The sequence below is a fragment of the Hippoglossus stenolepis genome, chromosome 1 (assembly GCF_022539355.2).
Source record: "Hippoglossus stenolepis isolate QCI-W04-F060 chromosome 1, HSTE1.2, whole genome shotgun sequence".
Taxonomy (NCBI): Eukaryota; Metazoa; Chordata; class Actinopteri; order Pleuronectiformes; family Pleuronectidae; genus Hippoglossus; species Hippoglossus stenolepis.
This window is the reverse complement of record NC_061483.1, coordinates 26,981,004-27,001,184: the sequence shown is the minus strand read 5'-3', so window position 1 is coordinate 27,001,184 and position 20,181 is coordinate 26,981,004. Positions and strand designations below refer to the sequence as shown.

The window sequence follows — 20,181 nt, the reverse complement described above, 5'->3', positions numbered from 1 at the left end:
CACTTGCTTTTTAACTTCATGAAAGTCTTTGAATGTTTTATTCCTTTGTGATGTGATGCTCGCTTGAGGCTGCCTTCCTCGTGCTGCGCTTTGCCAGCCACCACACTCTGAGGGATCTGACCTTGAAATAGCATCGCAGCGTCTCACTGAGTTCAGGAGTAGTTATTTTTTTGTTGCATTCAAAAAGTTATTTTTTTTTTAATTATTAAATTCTGAACTGTAAGAGAAAATAATCCATAAAGGAATGTCAGCCCATCAATTAGTCAATCAGTTAAAAAGTCACTGTGTACTTTTGTAAACATTTGTCCGTAGGGGAGAATGTGTGTGTCTGTGTGTGTCTGTGTGTATCACTGTGTGTCTGTGTGTGCACATGTGAGTGTGTTATCTCTAAAGTAGACATTCACAGCAGCATTCAACACTGTCTCCGCAAACACTCGCAGCTGCTGGTTGCCGCCTCAGGACATGAACACACACTGCTCTCACCTGCACTTCCATATCTTCTCAGTGCTTTTCATACTTACACACAGTATGAATCATTTGTATTGTATACTCTACTTTCAGACATGCACAGCAGACAGTTAAAGTGCTGTTAAATTGCTGCACTTATGGAACCCTCTTTAAAGGTTTTGTGATTAAGAAAAATAGAGAAGCGCAAAGTTTCTGTTCAGATGTTTTGTCAGCTCCCTGATTTTCAGACTTATAGACAGGTCTGAGAGACAGTGAGACTGAGGAGAATGGAGGAGGAAGAATGAAGACAGGTAATGACAGAGAGAGATATTATGAAAAAGTAAGTGAGAGGAAAGGAAGGAAAGCAGAGAAGTAAAAGAAAGGACCAACGTACAGAAAGAAGGAAAGGAAAAGAGAGACACAGTAACAAAGAAAGAAATTTAAAGATTGAGATGGAGGGACAGTAGGACAAACAAATTGGAGGAAAATAAGAAAAAATACTGCAGGATGGAAAGAGACAGAGATTGAAGAAAGGAAAGACGAAGGACAGAAGGTAGAATGGTGGGATAAAATGGAGAAGGAAAAAAGGAAGGGTGGAAGCTCCAGCAGAAAGATGAAAAGAAAGAACGATGGAAATATTAAAAAGCAGAAAAGGCAAAGAAAAGGAGGGGGTATATGCAGAAAGGGAAGTAATGAATGATATAATGAATAAGGGGGAAAAGAACAGGTGGGTGGATCAATGGACGTAAGAAGAAAAATTCAAACAAGGGTAGGTGGAAAGGAGATGAGGAATGGGAAGACAGAAAGAATAATAAGAAATACTAATAGAAAACATGGACGAAACATAGAAGAAAAGAGAGGGTAGGATGGCAAAAAAAATGGGACTGAGAGGAGAGAGATGGAAGGACCAAAAGAGAAAAGAAAGGAAAGAAGAAAACAAAGATTGGATGGAGCAATAGGGAAATCAAGGAATAAAAGACTAAAACAAGGGAGGATGTATGGAAAACAGACGGAAAGAAAGAGGGTTCTCAGACACTTTTCTCATCTTGTTTCACAACTGACTGCTTTTAATTTTGGGAGAAAAAGTGAAATGAAGCGAAGCTGAAATTCATTTCTGTTCTGCAGGGACTCTCAGCAGAATTCTGCAGCAAATGGCTTTTCACTTTGTCAAATTTATTGTAGCCATATCTCTGAGGGCCTGACGCAGCTAGCAGGCCTGTTGTAACCTCCGGCCAGTCCAACCCAGCACTTCTCTTTCTTTTCTTTCATTTTACACCTTCTTCTCTGGGTGGATACCTTGCATTGTTAAGCTACAGGTCAAAGGACGCATTGTGCAGTTTTCTGAGATCTTTCCATGTTGTCATTTACATCATTTTTTTTCGATGCATCATGTTGTAATATCAATTACTGAGTAGAGATTGAGCCTGTTGAATCCAAGCAAACCCCTTTGATGGGTTTTACAATGACAGTAAGAGCTGTTTCTTTTCTTACTCTCACTATTATTGTGCAGAAAGGAAGAGTCGGTTTATTCAAATTAGTTTTTTGGTACAAGTATCTGCTATTTCTTTTTGTTGATGTACCTGTTTCGTAAATTTTTCACTCCTTTCCTTGTGTTTGTTTTTCCAGCCACAGACACACACTCACATTTCTTACAACAGCTTCTGTGATGGAGAAGTTCAGGTGCATTGGGAAAAACAGATGGCATCAACTCAGCGCCTACCGGCAATTATAAAATTTTGGCTCTTTGATCTAAATTAAAAACCTGAGCGAAAAATTTAATCAGCAGACAGTGACTTCCTGAGATATGAGAAGTCACTATGGCCTCCCAAGTGTATTTTTTTAACCCTTGAGGTACTTAAAGAAACCAAAAATTAATATTTCTCAATATGTTGAACGATTCCTTTAATTGTCGAGCAGGTCCATGTAATAGGTATCAGTATGAGGTCAATCTATAGGGAGAAAGTTCTAATAACTAGCCATAGATTGTATATAAACATGGAAAACTTTCTCACAATGTTCAGAAAATGAATCCTGGATACTCATGTCTTCCTTCTTTATAGACAGGAGCTCTAATGAGAGTAAATGACATTATAGTAGTCAGGTACCAGAACATGCACTAAAACAAGTTCCCTAAGAAAACTTACCTTCTTCATGGAAAATTAGTCGTCAGCACTAAGAAGGTTGGAATATGAAGGAATGTTAAAATAGGAGGCTTCGGCAGAACTGATGACTCATCACAGTATGTTTAAATCATTGTTTATTTTTATTTTTTTCATCTTTTTCTTTTATGATGAAAGGTGAAATAACATAAGCTTTATCATCTAAAAATAACTATTTGTCAGACTGGCTCAGACCAGTGTTCCTCAGCATAGGGCTGTGACTCTGGGACTGCTGAGCTGGTGTTTTCCATGTGAAGATAAATGTCCTTGTGCTGCTTCAGAAAAATGCCCTAAATGCCTTTGGCACAGACTTCTGTAATTCCTATCTGTAAATTAAGTGCCATAGTTTACCATTTAATTTTGATTAAGTACCTTTATACTTCAAGTCATTTGATTACGAGCAAGTTTTTGGTAAAATGGTATAAATGTTAGTGTGATTTTGTCGAACCAGACCAAATTCTGCAGGATGCTCTATTTAGGAACAGAAAGGACGAGTAAACCTTTTGTCATTCCATCTTGCTAAGTTTCTGTTGTTTTTATTTCCATATTTAAAGCTCTTTGCCAAACTTCAGTGTGTGTAACTGTTGTCCAGCCACGCTGCTTTCGCCACCTGCCAACTCCTGCTAAAACCACAAGCTTCACCAAACTGTTCTGCTTGTTTTCAAGCACTCCTCCTACAAGGGGTATTTCATTAATGGTGTAGCTTTATTTTCTTTAATTCATAAATGAATAAATGAATTTCATTTTACACATCAATTCAGTGGAAAAACAATAGAGGCCAAATTTTGTGGTTTTCAAATGATTTTATTGAGAGTTGTGGTTGGTACCACACTAACAATAAGAACTTTTACTTCCTCACCCCTAAATCTCAGATTAACAGATGCATGAGCTTGTTGGCAACTCGGAGGTTGCTGCTCTTGCATGCCCGACTTTTTAACGGGTTTTCCGTAAGGAACACAAAATATTGATATTATGTGTTGTGTATTTGCAAGAATAGTTCAATATCAGAATAATACCTAATTATTAATTAATCTGAAATCTAATCCAGGGAGTGGTAAAAAGGTCTTTAATTGTTAGATTTGTCCTGAGCTGTGGTGTGACTTTCAGACCTGAGCGCACCATTGGGGACATCCAGGGTCCAATATGATTGGTTAAATACCCTTTTGCAGTGTGTTGCAGAGTCCCTGTGGAGAAATGGCATATCTTTTCCACCTCACTTTCAGACTTGACACCATTCCAGTCACATTGCATTGATGTTTTTTTGGGCTCCTCTGAAAAGGTTGTTTAAAGAAACATTTGAGGCCTCATTTCATTTTCCTCCCTGTGGTTTTCTCAGTTGTCTGTCGACATAGTTCGACAGTGGTGCACGGAGAAGAGAGAGAGAGAGAGAGAGAGAGAGAGAGAGAGAGAGAGAGAGAGAGAGAGAGAGAGTACATTTCTCTTGTGTCTCCATTATGCATTTCCATATCTTGTCCTTTGCCAAATGAGTCCTTTGTCTGCTTTGTCAGCGCTAATGAGAGTTGCATTGCAGTATTTTAGGAGCCATTGCTCTGCTCTTCATCAGGAGAGATTCTTCAGCTCTGCTGGTTCTTTTCTTCTGCTCAGCCACCCCCACTCTCTCTGTTCTCTCTTTACTCTCTGATTGATCAAAATGAGCTTGTTGGTTACAAGATTGACCAAACAAAATGGCTCCCAGCTTTCTCTCTCTCTCTCTCTCTCTCTCTCTCTCTCTCTCTCTCTCTCTCTCTCTCACACTCTCTCTCACACTCTTTTGCCGGGCTGTTTGAGGGTTAAGACTGGCTGTAAGGGTTAGAATTAGGTTTGGGTAAGGGTTAGGGAATCCATTGACTGAGATAGAAGTACAAGATTGTGTGTGTGTGTGTGTTTGGAAGGACAATTTTTTCATTTTCTGACAAACCATCAATGGGCTATTTAAGGGTTTCACACTTATAATAAGGTTTAGGTTTGGGTGAGGTGTGGTGTGGTGTTAGGCATCATAGGGACTAGAGAATGCATGAAGTCAATGAGTGTCATCTCTTGTTAAGGTTTGTGTGTGCATGTGCATGCACAAACGCCTCAATGAGCATGCTTATTTCTCTGTTGTTCCTTCTCTTACAGTTCTGTCACTGGCTGAATCTAAGCATTTGTGCTCTTGTGGTTTTATGTGTAAGACTGTTTTTTTGTGTGTGTGTGTGTGTGTGTGTGTGTGTGTGTGTGTGTGTGTGTGTGTGTGTGTGTGTGTGTGTGTGTGTGTGTGTGTGTGTGTGTGTGTGTGTGTGTGTGTGTGTGTGTACGAATACCCATGATGAGAACAAGATGAAAGGCTGCTGCTCCTGTGAGTCAGAAGCTGCTGCCTGCTTCCTAAACGGCCCTGAATACACTGTTACTCAGTGCAATGAAGATGATCATATTTCTTTGCAATTTACTAACAACACACTTACACACACACATCAATAGGACTTCTACAATAACAGAGAAGATGAAAGGCATTGACGGACATACAGTACAGAGACATTTAAATGTGCACAGATGCATACAATCTTGTATGAAGAAAAATAAATGTTTGTTAACAACGCTGAACCAATCATGAATAAAAGTTAAAGGAAAAGAGTTGTAAATGTGGATTTTAGCAGAGCGAAGTAGAAAGAAATACTCACCCTCTCCTGAATCAGACTTGTAAAGACAGGACAAATTGACAGATGCACACACTCATTTCACATTTACAGGCATATAAATATAACAGGGGAACAAACAAAGAAAGAGTGATAGAAAACAGACAAATAAAGCATCTTCCGTCACTAAAGACAACACAGGTTGTGTAAAGATATTCTCCTTATTCTCCCGTCAAATTCCAAAAGCACATTGATGCAGTCTCAGCTTTGCAAAGCGAAAGCTTCAAAATTCAACTTCTCTTTCAACATTTTTGCCTGAATTTGCATGTGATTTATTATGTGTTCAGGTGCTCCGCTAAAAGACAAACAACTGCAATGTCTTGTCTGTGTTTTCCTTGATTGTCCAGAAGCCCAAATGGTCTGCGAATTGTGGAGATAAAACCACTGTAATGACGGTTCTCTCTCTTCTATCTTTGTTTTCTCTTTGTTCTGTCTCTTCTATGTTGTCTCTCACCCTGCATTGCAGGCACCATGAGTGACGTGATGCTCTACTCTGGCCATTTGTTACTGTCTGTGTGTTGTTAAAGTGTTATGATGTGTTACCTTGACTTTCTTCCTATAGGAAAGCAGAGGAAAAACAGGCTTTTGTAGTTTCAGTTGTCACTGATGTTACCTATAGTACAGTCACAAAGCCTCAAAAGCACTTTCCATACTGTATACATTAACGACCATTGTGTTGTGCGTTATCTATAAATGTATTTACTGTATTATAAAACTAGAGCTGAAGGTTTTAAATACAAAGTTGTCATAAGCGGCGGCTGTGGCTGAGGGGTAGAGCGGTCGTCCTCCAATCTGAAGGTCGGCAGTTCGATCCCCAGTCTTTCCCATCTGCATGCCGAAGTGTCCTTGGGCAAGATGCTGAACCCCGAATTGCCCCTCATAGAACAACAAAGTGCTGCTAATAGATGCACTGTATGAATGTGTGTGTGAATGGGTGAATGTAAAACTGTACTGTAAAGAGCTTTGAGTGGTCATCAAGACTAGAAAAGCGCTATATAAATACAAAACCATTTACCATAAGCAGAAACTCCACAGACCTTTTTAAACTAAATTTTTTTTGAAGCCCTCTGAAAATAACAAGATTATGTCCCTGAACTATTGAATATTTGTGGTTTACCACTTCAATGTTTTATCCAATCAGATATTGCAGAGGTGAAGAATTTGAATCTTTTGGATTGTCTCCCAATAAGACAGGACTTCATCTGACATGATGTGGGACCCCTGGATACTGTGTGAAATCTGAGTGGCTGTTTTCTGCAAATCTAATGCACATTGCTACAGTTTTGTCTGATCATTAGTTATAGACACTTCAGTATTAAAAATCAGGAGGATATGAAAAAGAGAAAATAATCAAATCCTCACTTGCAACAAGTAAATGCATTTCTCCTGAATAAAAGGCTCAAAATTATTGTGAAACATTCCATTTATTTTTGATTGGAACTCATGTTCTGGTATCTGAGTTATGCAAAGAATTACACAAAAAATTGGTGGTTTTCCTTCCTCTTTTTGTCGATACTATTATTCTACTTTGATGTAATTTCAGTTCATCTCACTATGTGGGCACAAAGTGGACAAAACATCAGTCTAACAGCCTCATGTTTCTCTCAATTTCTGCTCGTCTCTCTCACTTCCCACATCCTTCCATCCCAACCCACAGCTCGCGCAACACTCGTGAACTTTTGTTGGTTATTCAGAATGTGTGGAGCCAATCACAGCTCCATGACATTGGGCGAGAGGCAGGGTGAACCCTGGACAGGTCACTAGGGCACTTAGAGATCATTCACGCTCACATTCACACCCATGGTCAATTTAGACACATGAATTAAAGCTATGGGAGGAAACCAGCCTACGCTGAGCAATCCCACACAGACATGAGGCGAACATGTAAACCCAAGACAGAAAGTTCATTGTACCTTCATTTAAAGTAAAATGTATGTAATTAACAACATATTTAACATGTAGCAGGGACGTGGTTCACATGTTGAATTCTCTTTTCTGTCTTTTTTCACAGGGACCCATAGTGAATGATGTTGTGATTCACGTGGCCCTTATTGCTGAGAGCCAGAGGTAATATGTCTATGTGTTCATGCAGACCATGAAGCATGGCTATTTTCCACATATCTCTCCTTCAGCTCTCCCTGTGTTGTTATTGTGGTGAGCTCATAAAGCTGGAGCTCAGCTTGACCTCTACCATCATCTGTCACTTTTCCCTTTGTGCATGTGTTTGTGTAGGCATGCTAGGAAACATGTCCAAGAGAGTGGGTGTATGAGTGTTAAACAGGGTCAAAGGAATGTGAAGGCTGTTAACCTGTAGCTTTAATTATTGCTTCTGCCAAAACCCCATTATGACTCCTACAACCTCTTTCTCACAGCTGTGTTCTTATGCTACATACGATAATAATCTGTGGATCAGCTACATGATATTCATAATATTGTGAATATTTCTCTATTCATAGATAGCTGTTTTACATGATATATATATTTACAAGAACACAAGACAGGTCTTAACTCATTAAACTTTAAGGTTGTACTAGCAAGTATAGCTTTTACTATAAATAATGAAGCTGCATTTTTGGCTGCTGTAGGCCAGTGTGAGTGTTATTGTCCAGCTACAGCTACATGTTCAAATTGTCAGTTTGATATAATATTTCTTTTCTCTCTGTGCATGTACAGATTGCAGGTGTTTCTGAACACCTATGGCATTCAGACTCAGACGCCCCAGCAGGTGGAGCCGATCCAGATCTGGCCTCAGAAAGAACTGGTCAAGGTAACGCATTTACACCTTGGTACTGTTGCTACAGCAAGCATTATGCTATTGAATGGCACATATACAGATTACAGTGATACGGTTCATGATCACTTTGGGTCCTTGACTTCAGGAACAAGTAAACCTCATTCAGTTTTTACATTTCTATTGGGCAGCTGAAGATGACGGGTGTTTAGGATCACAAACTCATAATGAGAACAAAAATCCTACACAAACACAGTCTTGTCAATTGGACTGTTCATCTTCAAGTGGTGGAGCGTGTGTGTAGCAACGACTTAGCTGCAGTATCGAGCATTAACTATTTGCAACTCCATCTGCAGCAGACTTTTTACTGCCCCTAGCTTCTATCAAAATGAGAAACCTGCTGCATTGTCGCCTGTCACAAACTTAGCTGTCACTAGTTTTCCATGTGTTAAAATGTAAGTAAAGGAGCAACAATGTTTTTGTATAGAAGTTAGTTTGCCCCAGTATTATAGTACAATGTACCCAATTTAACATTGGACCAAACCACCTTAAACACACGTATCCGGCTTTTGTCTGCAGTATGAAAGGATATAATCGCCATTTATTCCTGGGTCAAATGACTCTGCACTAGTCACTGGTATTTACGATCTATTTACGACACCTGTCACCTGCCCACCACTGTGTTTTTTAACTTACAACACTGCAGCTTATTTTTATACAGTCTATGGCAGTGGATGCAAAAGCTTATGCAATTGTGCGGCAGTAGCATAACTCTGCAGAACATATTGTTGAACTGAGAAGCTAAATATTGTGCATCGAACTGATGCTGTGAATATGAATTGATATCAATGTGAATATTGTGCATTGAATAGATAAGTTATTTGTGTATATTTATGCTAGTATATTGATCCTTCAACAGAAATTGCAAAAATAATAAATATGACCCTTCTAAGTGGGTTTTTTGGAAGATATCAGGGTGGTAGATCTCGGCTTATGTTTGGGGAAAAAAAGTGAACTTGGGCTTGGTGACCACTGGTCTTTGGACTACACACAGCAAACCAAGGCTATACTAAGGATGCTAGCCATGCTAACTAGCTGCTAACCGCGATTTGGCCTAATGAAGCAGTTCACATATTGGCTCAGACAATGTAGAGGCTCCTACCCACAGATGAGATCTGACAAATTCATTTTAACAGCTTGCAAAACAGCTAGCCGATCACTGTCAGTGCGAAAAGAAAGGCAATATGTCTACAGCTAATGTGAAAACAATCAATCGCCTTTTAGAAGAAGAGATGAGAAAAGAGAGGAGTCAGGAGGGGCTGAATGAATCTCGTGCGGCAGCTGTGAATAAATATTTAAGAAAAGTGTCATTGTGTATTGGTACACTTGATATTGTGGCGGTTACCAACATATGGACACTGACAAGCAGTAAAAATGTGTTTGATTCATAGTTAAACTGTAGAGGGTCAGAGGACGTCAGCATAGAAGGCGGTCCTTCATATGTGACCCAGGATGCTTTTGCTTTCATGCAGCTTAAAGAATGTGGCCACATGTGTCCTAGACCACCTCTCACTGTGGTTTGAGTGATCAGATCTTAGGATGCATTGAGGATGCATGGGCGTGCATTCAGACCTGTACTTAGCGCTGACCTCTTATGATCACATCACTCAGGCCGGATGTTAATACCAAGTCTTAACTGTGATTTCGATATGGCAGCTAACAGTATCTGTAAAATCAGCTCGTGCTATGAATGTGTCAGCTTTCTATTGCTAACAGTCTACCTTTGAGCAGACAAACACAGTTTAATCAATTCCTTACACTTTTGCTCTTGCCTTCTTTGTTTTAAAAAGACTCCATCCTCCAAACCCTTTATTTCTGGAATACTCCTCTTACTACAGCCCCATGAACGGAAAGCTTGACAGACCAGCTGTGCCTAGTAACAGTTGCTAATTAAGCAGATGTCGTACGAGGGAGGGGTTTTAACAACCCTCAATTGAAACCTCACTGATTGCAGACATTTTGTAGTGCAGGATTAGCTGCATTGTCTTGCTGCCTGGCCTCACAGCGTAGCTTTAAGTGTAAAGGAGATTTCCAGTCATCTGTGACTGACTATTGATGGCGCCCGACCACCACCTCCTCTCTACAACTACACAAATCAATCCTACAGTCAGCTAGATTACATCTGAGCTATCCATATCCCGGCAGAACTTGGCTCGTTCAGTCCATCTTCTTGTCAGTCCAAGATTTTCTGCTCTTAAGATTTTCTTCTTGATTCTCCCATCAATCAGAGTCGAACAGTGATTGTTCATGTTGATTGATCAGAATGATGGCGGAGCAGCCACTGTTTCACTCTGGCAAATTGGAGATGCATGCACCTGAGTGGCTTTTAAATTTGTTCTCAGAAGGGTGCGTTAGATGATTGCAGAAGAGATTAAACATATATAATTTGAAGTCACTTCCGTCATTACCTCAAAAACTGTTTCACTCCTGCAGTTAAGCACTTAAAGGTCACAATGAGCAGATCAGTTGTTTAGGAGCCTGAGGCAAATATACCAGAGCTGTAGGCCGCGGGTGTTAATCCTGGGAACTTTAGAAAAATAGAATTTAGAATTGAGAGAAGCAGCTCTTTTTAGGGATCTTTTAAGGTACATGATTGTTTTTTAATAAGCCTAATAAGCATCATCCTTAGGGTTCTGTCCACATATAAACAAAAGTAAAATAAGCTTTTAAGAACTTGATTAAAACCCTTCTTTTAATGGCTCTTACAAGTGGAAGGTGATATTCTATAGTAAAATGACTCTAATCTTAATGTTTTCAGCAGTCATGCTGCTCTTACAATGTCTAACATTAAAGTTTTGTAGGAGCACAATTGAAACAGATCATTTAAAGGGGACATAGCATGCCCATTTTACCACAAGTTGATATGGTTCCTTGGGGTCTTAATGAAATGTCTGTAACATACTTTGGTCAAAATACCACAAGGATCATTTAAAACAGCACCCTTTTTACCCTGTATAAAACAGCCCTCCACAGAGTGACCTGTTTTGAGTGCCTGTTCCTTTAAATGCTAATGAGCCAGCTCCCCTCCCCTCTCCCCATGATTTTAAACGATATAAATTACATATTTTATATGATATAAATTATCAAATATGCATCCCATACTTTGTATTCCCTTCTGTTGTCCTGGAGTTTTAATTTTCCCAATCACATAATTAAATGTCCCCTCTGCCCATCCACTACAAGCACACAAGCAGACAGACAGAGAGAGAAAGAGAGGGGGGGCTATGAAGACCATCATTTACCCCCGAACCCTCCGACATTCAACGGGTACAACAACAAGCGGAGAAAGCAGAATCGCGGGCTGACCTTATATATACAGTCTATGGGGCTGACCAGCGGAGAAATGCTCGTCCCATGTGAACAGCCAGGCGGCTGCTGGCTGAAAGCGGCGCTGCGCTGCCTCGCGGCGCTTCCGCGTCCGGTGTTAACCCGGCGTAACTACTGTAACCCGGCGTTCAGTAGTGCTGAACACTGCGGAAGTCTTCCACACTGCTGGCTGTGTGGCGCTGACACAAATTCCAGCTCACGCATGGGAGAGCGAGCGGTCGCTCCCGAGCAGCTGCTGCAGCCTCCCAGTCCCAACGATCCAGACAAATGCCACATGTGAGTGAATCGCGGGCTGACCAGCGGAGAAATGCTCGTCCCGTGTGAACAGCCAGGCGGCTGCGTGCTTGGGAACGGCGCTGCGCTGCCTCGCAGCCTCGCTGCCTCCGGTGTAAACCCGGCGTAATGAGTGTGGGGGACGGGGGGATGAGGGGGGGGTGGGCCAAGACCATGTAGGGAGACTTCCAGTACCTTGTTACGACACATACCCAGGAAGCGCAATCGAGTCGCTCAAGCATGACGTTTCTGACTTGGAGGAACCATAACAAACGCGAGAGTGTTTTTCCCCAGAGTTTTTGGGTTGGTAGACATGCCAGATACCCACATTAACCTGTAGAAGCACTAACAAAGTGGAATTTGCATGCTATGTCCCCTTTAAATTCACTATCCAAAATCTATGATAGTGTCCTGAAGTCTTTTTCTTTATTTAGTAAGACAAAGTCCTCAATACCAATCTGAATCCACTAGATAAGCCGCTCATCAATTTTAAATAGAATTTAAATCAATTTTAATACACATACAATTACAATTATATACAATTTACTTTTTGATGGCATTGCATGTGTTTTAAAGATTAAACATCCTCAATAAAAAAGTAGAAAGTAAACTTACTACATATTTGAAAGGGAACAACTGTACACCTGCTCATTTATCCAATTAGCCATTCCTGTGGTAACGGTTCAATTCATAAAACGCATGAAATCATAGAAATACAGGTCAGCAGCCTCAGTCAAACTATCCATCAAAAAACAGAAAGAGAGAGGAATGCGATCCCAGTGACTTTGACTCTGGCATGATTGCAGGCTAGTATAAGTTTTGCTAGTACACCTGGGATTTTCATGCACAACAGACTCTAGAGTTTCTACTCAGAGGGCAGCCTAAAATGAAAACATCCAGTGAGCTGCATCCAGCTGCAGATGGAAACGCCTTGTTGATGAGAGAGGTCAGAGGAGGATGGCCAGACTGGTTGGAGTAGCAATGGTGTCGGGATTTTCTTTTTTGGCAAACTTTGGTACCTTGATACCAATCAGTCAATGACACAGCCTCTCTGAGTGGTAAGGTGTTCCTTTCAAAGTGTAAGTAGGAGGTTTTTATAAGTGATTTATTTCTATTTGGAAGTAGACCCACCCCTTTCAAATTAAACCCTAGTGAAAACAGAGTGAGGAAGGTAAGATGGGTAAAATAAATTACCCAACTTTGCCTGGATGCAGGTGTGTATCCAGGGGGGCACTGGCTCCAACTAAAATCTGATTGGCCCCTGAATCGCCTCTGTCCTGTCCATAAATATACAATTTGTTACGTTTTTTTGAAATACTCAATGTATTAGAACAAAGAACAATTTTCTAAATATATTCAATTACGTGTGGCTTTGCTCAGCTACTGCCTGGATGGAAGAAACGCCAATCCTGGGTTAGAAATAGCAGATAGAGTCTTTTTCTGGGTCTAAATATTCCAATGAGATAACAAAAGAGAGGATATCACATCTGGAATTATTTTCAGCACACTTTGTTGGTCTGTTGTAACTCATAGTCTGTTGTAACTTTTTGAGTAATAAATCCAACACTAGCTGCTATTTTCATCCTGTCCACTCCTCTTCTTTCATCTGCAGCAGATGACAACATTTGTACTGTCATATCTGAGACACCGAGCACAACATCCCTTGCTTCTAACGTCTCTTTTACTCCCATTGTATCCTTCACTCAAACACAGTGTCTTCTTTGTCCCTCATCTGCATCTATACTGTTTGAAGTCTTCCATCTCCCAGTCTTCTGTCTCTCCCGTCTTATCCGTCATTCAAACCCTGGCCTCCTCCCTAGCCTCTGTTCCTCACCTGTCACGTCTGGGATGGGGCATTTGTTTTCCACCCCTTGTTCTATAAACAATCTCTCGTATCATGTCATCTCACTGGGCTCGCTCCGCTCCTCTGGGCCCTTTCTACCTTCTGTCCCTCTGCTACCACAGTATACTGTGACATCGGCTTCTCTAACCCTATTCTCCCCTCTTGGCCTGCATCCTGCCCCGCCCGCATTATGTCTATTACGCCAAACAACTCACCCCTTCCAGGTCTATCATCTCCCTTTGAACTGTCATACCTGTTACTTTTCTCCCTCCTTCCCCGTGCACCTCTTTCTGCTGCGTGCTGCCTCTCAGATGGATATGCAATAGTGAGTCAGAGCGAGCCCTGTGCTGAATATTAAATCCGAAGCCGGTTCCTTCTTCCTCGACAGAATCTGTTTATCTCGGCGTCGCCACCATCTCCAGTGCTGCGAGCTGCGTTTGCTCACCTCACCTCGTCCCTCGCAGCAATTTGATTGTGTTGACAACAGCTGCCTGACGATGGGAGAGTGGCAATTACATTTTGCAATGTGTTATTCCCACCCATATACTCCAGTGCTTATCCCCTTGCAAATCACGGCTTTGCCCAAAAATAGCCTCCCTTTTAGCTGTTTCTTTTTTTTCCTTATTTTTTTGAGTGAAGGACTCAAAAGACTATAAAGGAATATTCCAGTATCTTTCCATGTGGGTTTTATTTAAATATTTTGTCAGTTATAAATATTGATCAGAATAACATTTAACAGTTACACTACTTCTGTTAAAGAGCTCATGGAAATACATGTAATGTTGAATAGGGCAACACAAGCCTGCTACAGATTTAATTTGAACTGAAACGAGAATGGCAGTCACTGCATAACTCTGCCAAGGCCCTAAATTCACAAGATCCAATTTTTTATTTGGACCAGCACCAAATTTCACACACTCGTAAATATCTGTCCCCTAAAAATGTCTCATTTTTGTCTTCAAGATCCATGAATTATTCTCTGAGAAATTAAAGTGTTTAATCTCAGAATTCCTGGATTCACCCCCTGTTCTGGAGCCGCACCAACATTTATTGAGTTCTTTCCTGATTTATACCACATCCTTTTAATAATCTAATAACCAAATCTGTACAGTAATTTTGACGTAAACATGCTTAGAAATGAACAAACCTTTTCACACAAAAACAACACAAAATGTTGTCTTATAGAAGCACTGATGGCTGTTGTAGCAAACCTTTTTTGAGTTCAAAAACTCTTCTCTGTGTAGCTGTCTCTACACCAAAGCTGACAAGGAAATGCAAGAGAAGTATATCTGAAAGACATTGTACATTTGGAAGAGATTCACTTGACGTAAATAACTGTGACTGCAGAAGCCTGACGTCACCTGAGGTTAAAAATTCAGCTGTGTCACAAACCAGAATGTCGTTGGTTCAATCCCTGGCACCTCCAGTTTGCATTCTAAATGTCATTTGGCAACGTACTGAAATCCAAATTTGTATGTTTAGTATTTAATTCTTGTGTTATAGTTAGATGATTTCATATAAGGCATTCCTGCTTTCTACCACATCCTACTCATATTTTTAACATTTCATTTATGTATTTAGTATTGATGTTGTGTAAAATAAACAAAATCTAATTTGCCCCTGGCAGCTGTGCAGACAGTGTATGAATGATACATGATTGAAAAAGCGCTGTACGTGAATTGGAACAGACTGCTTCATTTGTACGAAGGCGCAGGACTGAAGATTTTAGCCCAATTCCTGAGTCCTTTAGGAAGGGATTGCTCCACAAGAAGAACAATTATAGCAACCAACAACTCTTTCATTGTACATATGAGGATGGCTCATTTTGAGATATACATTTAAAAAATGCTATTCTCTTATTTGAACACATTGTCATGGGGCGAAACAGCAGGTAAAAAAAACTGTTACTGAAGCAGAAAGTTTGATTCCAAATTTCAAAAGACATGACAAGTATTATTTCGAGCCTTTCGGAGAGATGCTCAGCCCCTACACTTACTATAAGTCCCTCTGGATGACAACATCAACTGTAAAAATAAATCTGTGATCCACACCTTTACACTGTCTGGGGCACCAACCCAGCAATGACAGCACACATGAGCTCCTATCAAACAGGAATGTCTCTGTAGTGAATTGAAACTTTTGAAAGCAGTAGCCGGTGGTATCCTCTCACACCTTGTGGCCACTGTGGACGTTTAAAAGGCAGCCTATAAATATGTCTTTTTATGGTCCCTCCCACCTGTCAGGCGTGCTGTTTGTGCCGCGGTCAGTGGAAATGTGAGGGAATGAAAGGATTCTTTGATAGTCTGCCTGTGTGAGTTGTCATTCTTCATTGGTATTCTGCACACAGGAAGTGTTGGGTGCGAAGGTTCCTCCAGCCTCCTTCGCTTTTCTCCTCCAGGTCTCATGCTTGTCTGTTTGGCCAGTGATTTGCAGAGTCACTTTATCCTCAATTAATATTGTTCTGCTTTAAAACCTAAAGACTGTACTCTCCCTCCCATTTTTGTTTAATTTCTGTTATTTTCTCCAACACCAACTCCTGTGTTCACTGCAAGCCTTTCACAACAGTTAGCAAGTGCACAGGAGTAGCAGAGCACCACCTTTTGGCTGACATTGTGTATTGCAATTAGTGTGAGGCGGTAGAATGCAGCACCGAGGGCATGATAGGCAGATTTCCTGCAGAACCTCTCGAGTGTGTGGGTGTGCTGATGTCATTTCATGATAGGATGTTTAAATTTTGCATTTATAGGCTGTCACAAGGAGAGTAAGTGCTTTCACACCCCGACACATCAGAACACAGAAGTGTAACGAACACAGACCCACTTGTACAGTAAATGACATCTTGTGGCGAGCATGTCACACCACTGGGCTTGAAGCAAGCAGAGCAGAAAAATCAATGTCCATCTCATCTCTCTCTGCATCTTTGTATCAGCGTGGTCTGACTGCGGGCGACACAGCGTTGAGAAGCTTTTAACTGAAGCACCAAAGCAGTGCTCTGGGAAATTGAGCTTCTGTATCCTCCTTGCTGCCATCGCTGAATGCATCTCAGAGACAGTAGGACTTAGTCGTCTGTTTTGTATGACTAGTATAGGAGCCTTTTGACCTGATAATTGGGTAATTAGTGCAGCAAAACACTCAAGGATTTCTATTCTTGCTTGTACCTTTTTATTTGTCTCCACAACAAAAAACAGCATTGCTACCATTAGACTTCAGCCATAACAATGTTGTAAATTGGCGCTTGTGTTAAAAACAAGCTGAGTCAGCCCATAAATCGAACTTGTGGGTGAAACATCGTCTTTCTGACTGACAGCACAGGATTTCATTCCACCAATTAAATGTGAGCGTTGGCCTCGGCTAACCTGAGCCCGTCTTCTTCTTCAGCCAAAAACCTATTGAAGTTGAGTTTTAAATGTCAAGCTCTCCTCCAGCCTCTTTGCTCTGGACACTTCTACTCTGCTGATGGTAACATTTTCTGCTCATAAACTTTATACTCGAGATCAGACTTGACCTCTGGATTGTGATCAGGCTGCAGTCTGGAGACACAACGACTGTACCTCTACCAGATGGAGTCACAGTGTGAGAACAGATAATGCAATGAGCAGGCAGAAATCCCTCCCAGAGTCAAAATACAGGACGTCTTTCCACCTCCAGTCTATATCAATCCCGTAATCGTCTATTTATTCCACCAGCTTATTCGTTTGTAGCACAGACTTCTTGTTACAAACGTTTTTTAAAAGTTATAAAAGTGTGATGTATAACTTTTAAATGTTACATTTAAATGCTACATCCAACGTAGCTCTGACATCTGGGGTATTTGGTCAGACTTGAAAAACATCCTCCTGAGCCACAGAAGACATTTTACAAATGGTTTTCTTGGGCTGAGTAATTTTCATCATGATGATTAATTGGACCGTTACAGATAAAATTGTACAAGTTTCTATTTAAAGAAATGTGAATCAAAATTGCCATCAATCAGAAACATTAGCGATATAGATGTACTAAATACATGTGATCTATCCATTATCTATACCTCTTTCCTTTGAGGGTCTCTGGAGTCAATCCCAGCTGACATTGAGTGAGAGGTGGGTTCATCCTGGGTAGGTCACCAGTGTATAGCAGGGCCAACATACAGAGAAAGACAACCATTTACACTGTATATAGTATCTACTCGTATATAGTAGATTATATAGAGTGGTATATAGATTTCACTGTTCTCATGTATGTAGGTGTTGTGTTTTTTTGTAGAAAGAGCTTATTCACTGTGTTTAGCTTTTCTTACATAAGATGCACATGTTACCATAGCAACTTATTATCTACAGCACAGTTATTTCCCATGACACAGATCAGGAGTGTCAGGAGTTAGGGTTCTATTTCCAAAACTCACGAATTAGTCCTTGTCGTGAAACATAATTTGAAAATACATTATATATTTATATATAGGTATATATAAATCATAAACTTTACATTTTTGTTGCCTTTTTGGGTATATTTTTTGTAGAGTAAGGTGTTTGTTGTGTCTATGTGCACATTGTAGACCCTTTCACAGGTTCTCCCTCTAAAAAACAAGTCAGCTGGAAACTAAAACCAGCTGGAGACACACCTCGAAGTTAACATTTATTGGCCATCAGATTAAATCTCCTAGCAACAGTTAGCGTCTCAGTTGACAGAGTCAACAGTTGTCAGCTAGAAGTGAGAAGCCTGCTTTTGTTGACTTATGTTGGAAACTGAAGACCCACTGTTGTGAGTTTATAAATTTTTTTAAATGTTGTGTTCATAAAGTGTGTGACTCATATGGAAACCATCAAGCAACGTGCTGTCGTTTTATTCATTGTAATGAGGACTCAGCTCTTCATATGGGCGTCTGCAGCTCACAACAACACTGTTATCAGCTCCAGTGCACGTGGGTGCACTTGGGTCCACTAACCATGTCACTGATGGCAGCGTGGGGACCCGTCATTATCTCCACATCTCATAACATTACACAGAGCTAATATCGCAAGGTGGTTCAGCCATATGGAGGTGATTTCCGATTATGAGTTGCAACAACACAAATGTCTCGGTAGGACAGACGGATGACGAACTCACACTTTCATTACGTCAAGAAATGGAACTGTGCTAACATTTTGTATCAAATATCGTGTTTTTAATCTCAAAGCAATTCTGATACGATCGCAGGGAACTGCATAGATAAACAATTTAGTTTTCTCTGAAATCCAAGGGCGTATCCAGGGACAGGGCCAGGGGGGCACTGGCCCCAATTTAAGTCTGATTGGCCCCTCAAATGCCCGCTTTCTTTTTAGAAGTGTTTTTTTTTTAAAAATATACTATTTTTATTTTCTATGCTTTTTTGAAGTACACAACGTGCTTGAACAAGGAACAATTATTCAAGATATGTTCAATGGTATGTGGTTTTGCTCAATTGCTTGTATCTCTGTGTGTGTGTCTGTGTGTGTGTGTGTGTGTGTGTGTTTTCTCGTAGGCATACCGTTTCCTCGCCATTAACAAGAAGCTGGGGTTGAGTGGGCGTCCAGAGAGGCCAGTGGGCTGCATCGGGACCTGCAAGGTATGAAATTGCACAGATACTTACATGTACACACTCACTCATATGTGCAGTTCATGTTGCCCTGCCACACAGGTCATGGGTGACTGCATAACACCTCCCACATATTGATCTGCATACATTGCCTCAAGCTTAGAGGAGTCAACCACTGCTTGGAAAGTCCACACAGGCACAGAAAATATTCAGCTTCAAGAACTTTTCTCCTCCTCACACATACAGTACGCATCACTGAATGCTGAATAGATTTGGCTAAATTTTAATATGCTAAACTGCTGTGAGGCACTCTTTGTGTGTGTGTGTGTGTGTGTGTGTGTGTGTGTGTGTGTGTGTGTGTGTGTGTGTGTGTGTGTGTGTGTGTGTGTGTGTGTGTGTGTGTGTGTGTGTGTGTGTGTGTGTGTGTGTGTGTGTGTGTGTGCGCGCATACAGTAGATGTGTGCTTGGTGCTAATATCTCTTGCTGGTGTTATTCGCAGTTTCTCCCAAATGAAGGTCACAGCACGAACAAATAAGTTGAGCTGTAGCAGCTTTCTCAAACAAAGGCATCGCCAAGAAAATGAATCATGGCTCCCAACGCATGGCTGAGACAATATTATAATGGAACATTTATGGAGAAGATGGCAGACTGCCAGAGGACATTATCATCATCAGTGTGTCTTTATATAGACGCTCGTGTATGTGTGTGTGTGCGTGTCCCCTGTGTCAATCTGCATGTGTGAAACGGTGATTTGTATGTACATGGAAGTGTATGTTCTGTATGTGTGTCATCAGGAGTGGTCATGTAGCTCCTGTGTGTCCTCCTTATCTTAGGACTGATGACTTGTTTTATACGCTGCCCAGAATAATGTATACGTGGCTACTTGTGAGCCATCCATCTTCTAATGCAATACTGTGTGTGTGTGTGTGTGTGTGTATGTCTGTGTGTTTCCTTCCAGATTTATCGTATCCTGGGCAAGACAGTGGTGTGCTACCCAATAGTGTTTGATCTAAGTGACTTTTACTTGTCCCAGGATGTAATGCTGCTGATTGATGACATCACGGTAAGTCGTGGTCACAGTTGCAGAACTCTGTGGTGTCACGGTTCCACAGCCAACCACTTGTGATGTGCTCAGAACT

The 20,181-nt window shown here is 40.9% G+C and overlaps 1 protein-coding gene across 5 annotated transcripts in view; it reads left to right on the top strand.

Annotated features, from left to right (window-relative positions):
- Positions 1–20,181, top strand: part of phkb (phosphorylase kinase, beta) — a 105,772-nt gene that overhangs the window by 66,453 nt on the left and 19,138 nt on the right. For all 5 annotated transcript variants that reach the window (XM_035151494.2, XM_035151472.2, XM_035151485.2 and 2 more), the window contains 4 exons: positions 7,290–7,345; positions 7,952–8,045; positions 18,989–19,072; positions 20,001–20,105. In XM_035151494.2, coding sequence (XP_035007385.2) covers positions 7,290–7,345; positions 7,952–8,045; positions 18,989–19,072; positions 20,001–20,105 — 339 coding nt within the window. The remainder of the gene's footprint in view (positions 1–7,289; positions 7,346–7,951; positions 8,046–18,988; positions 19,073–20,000; positions 20,106–20,181) is intronic.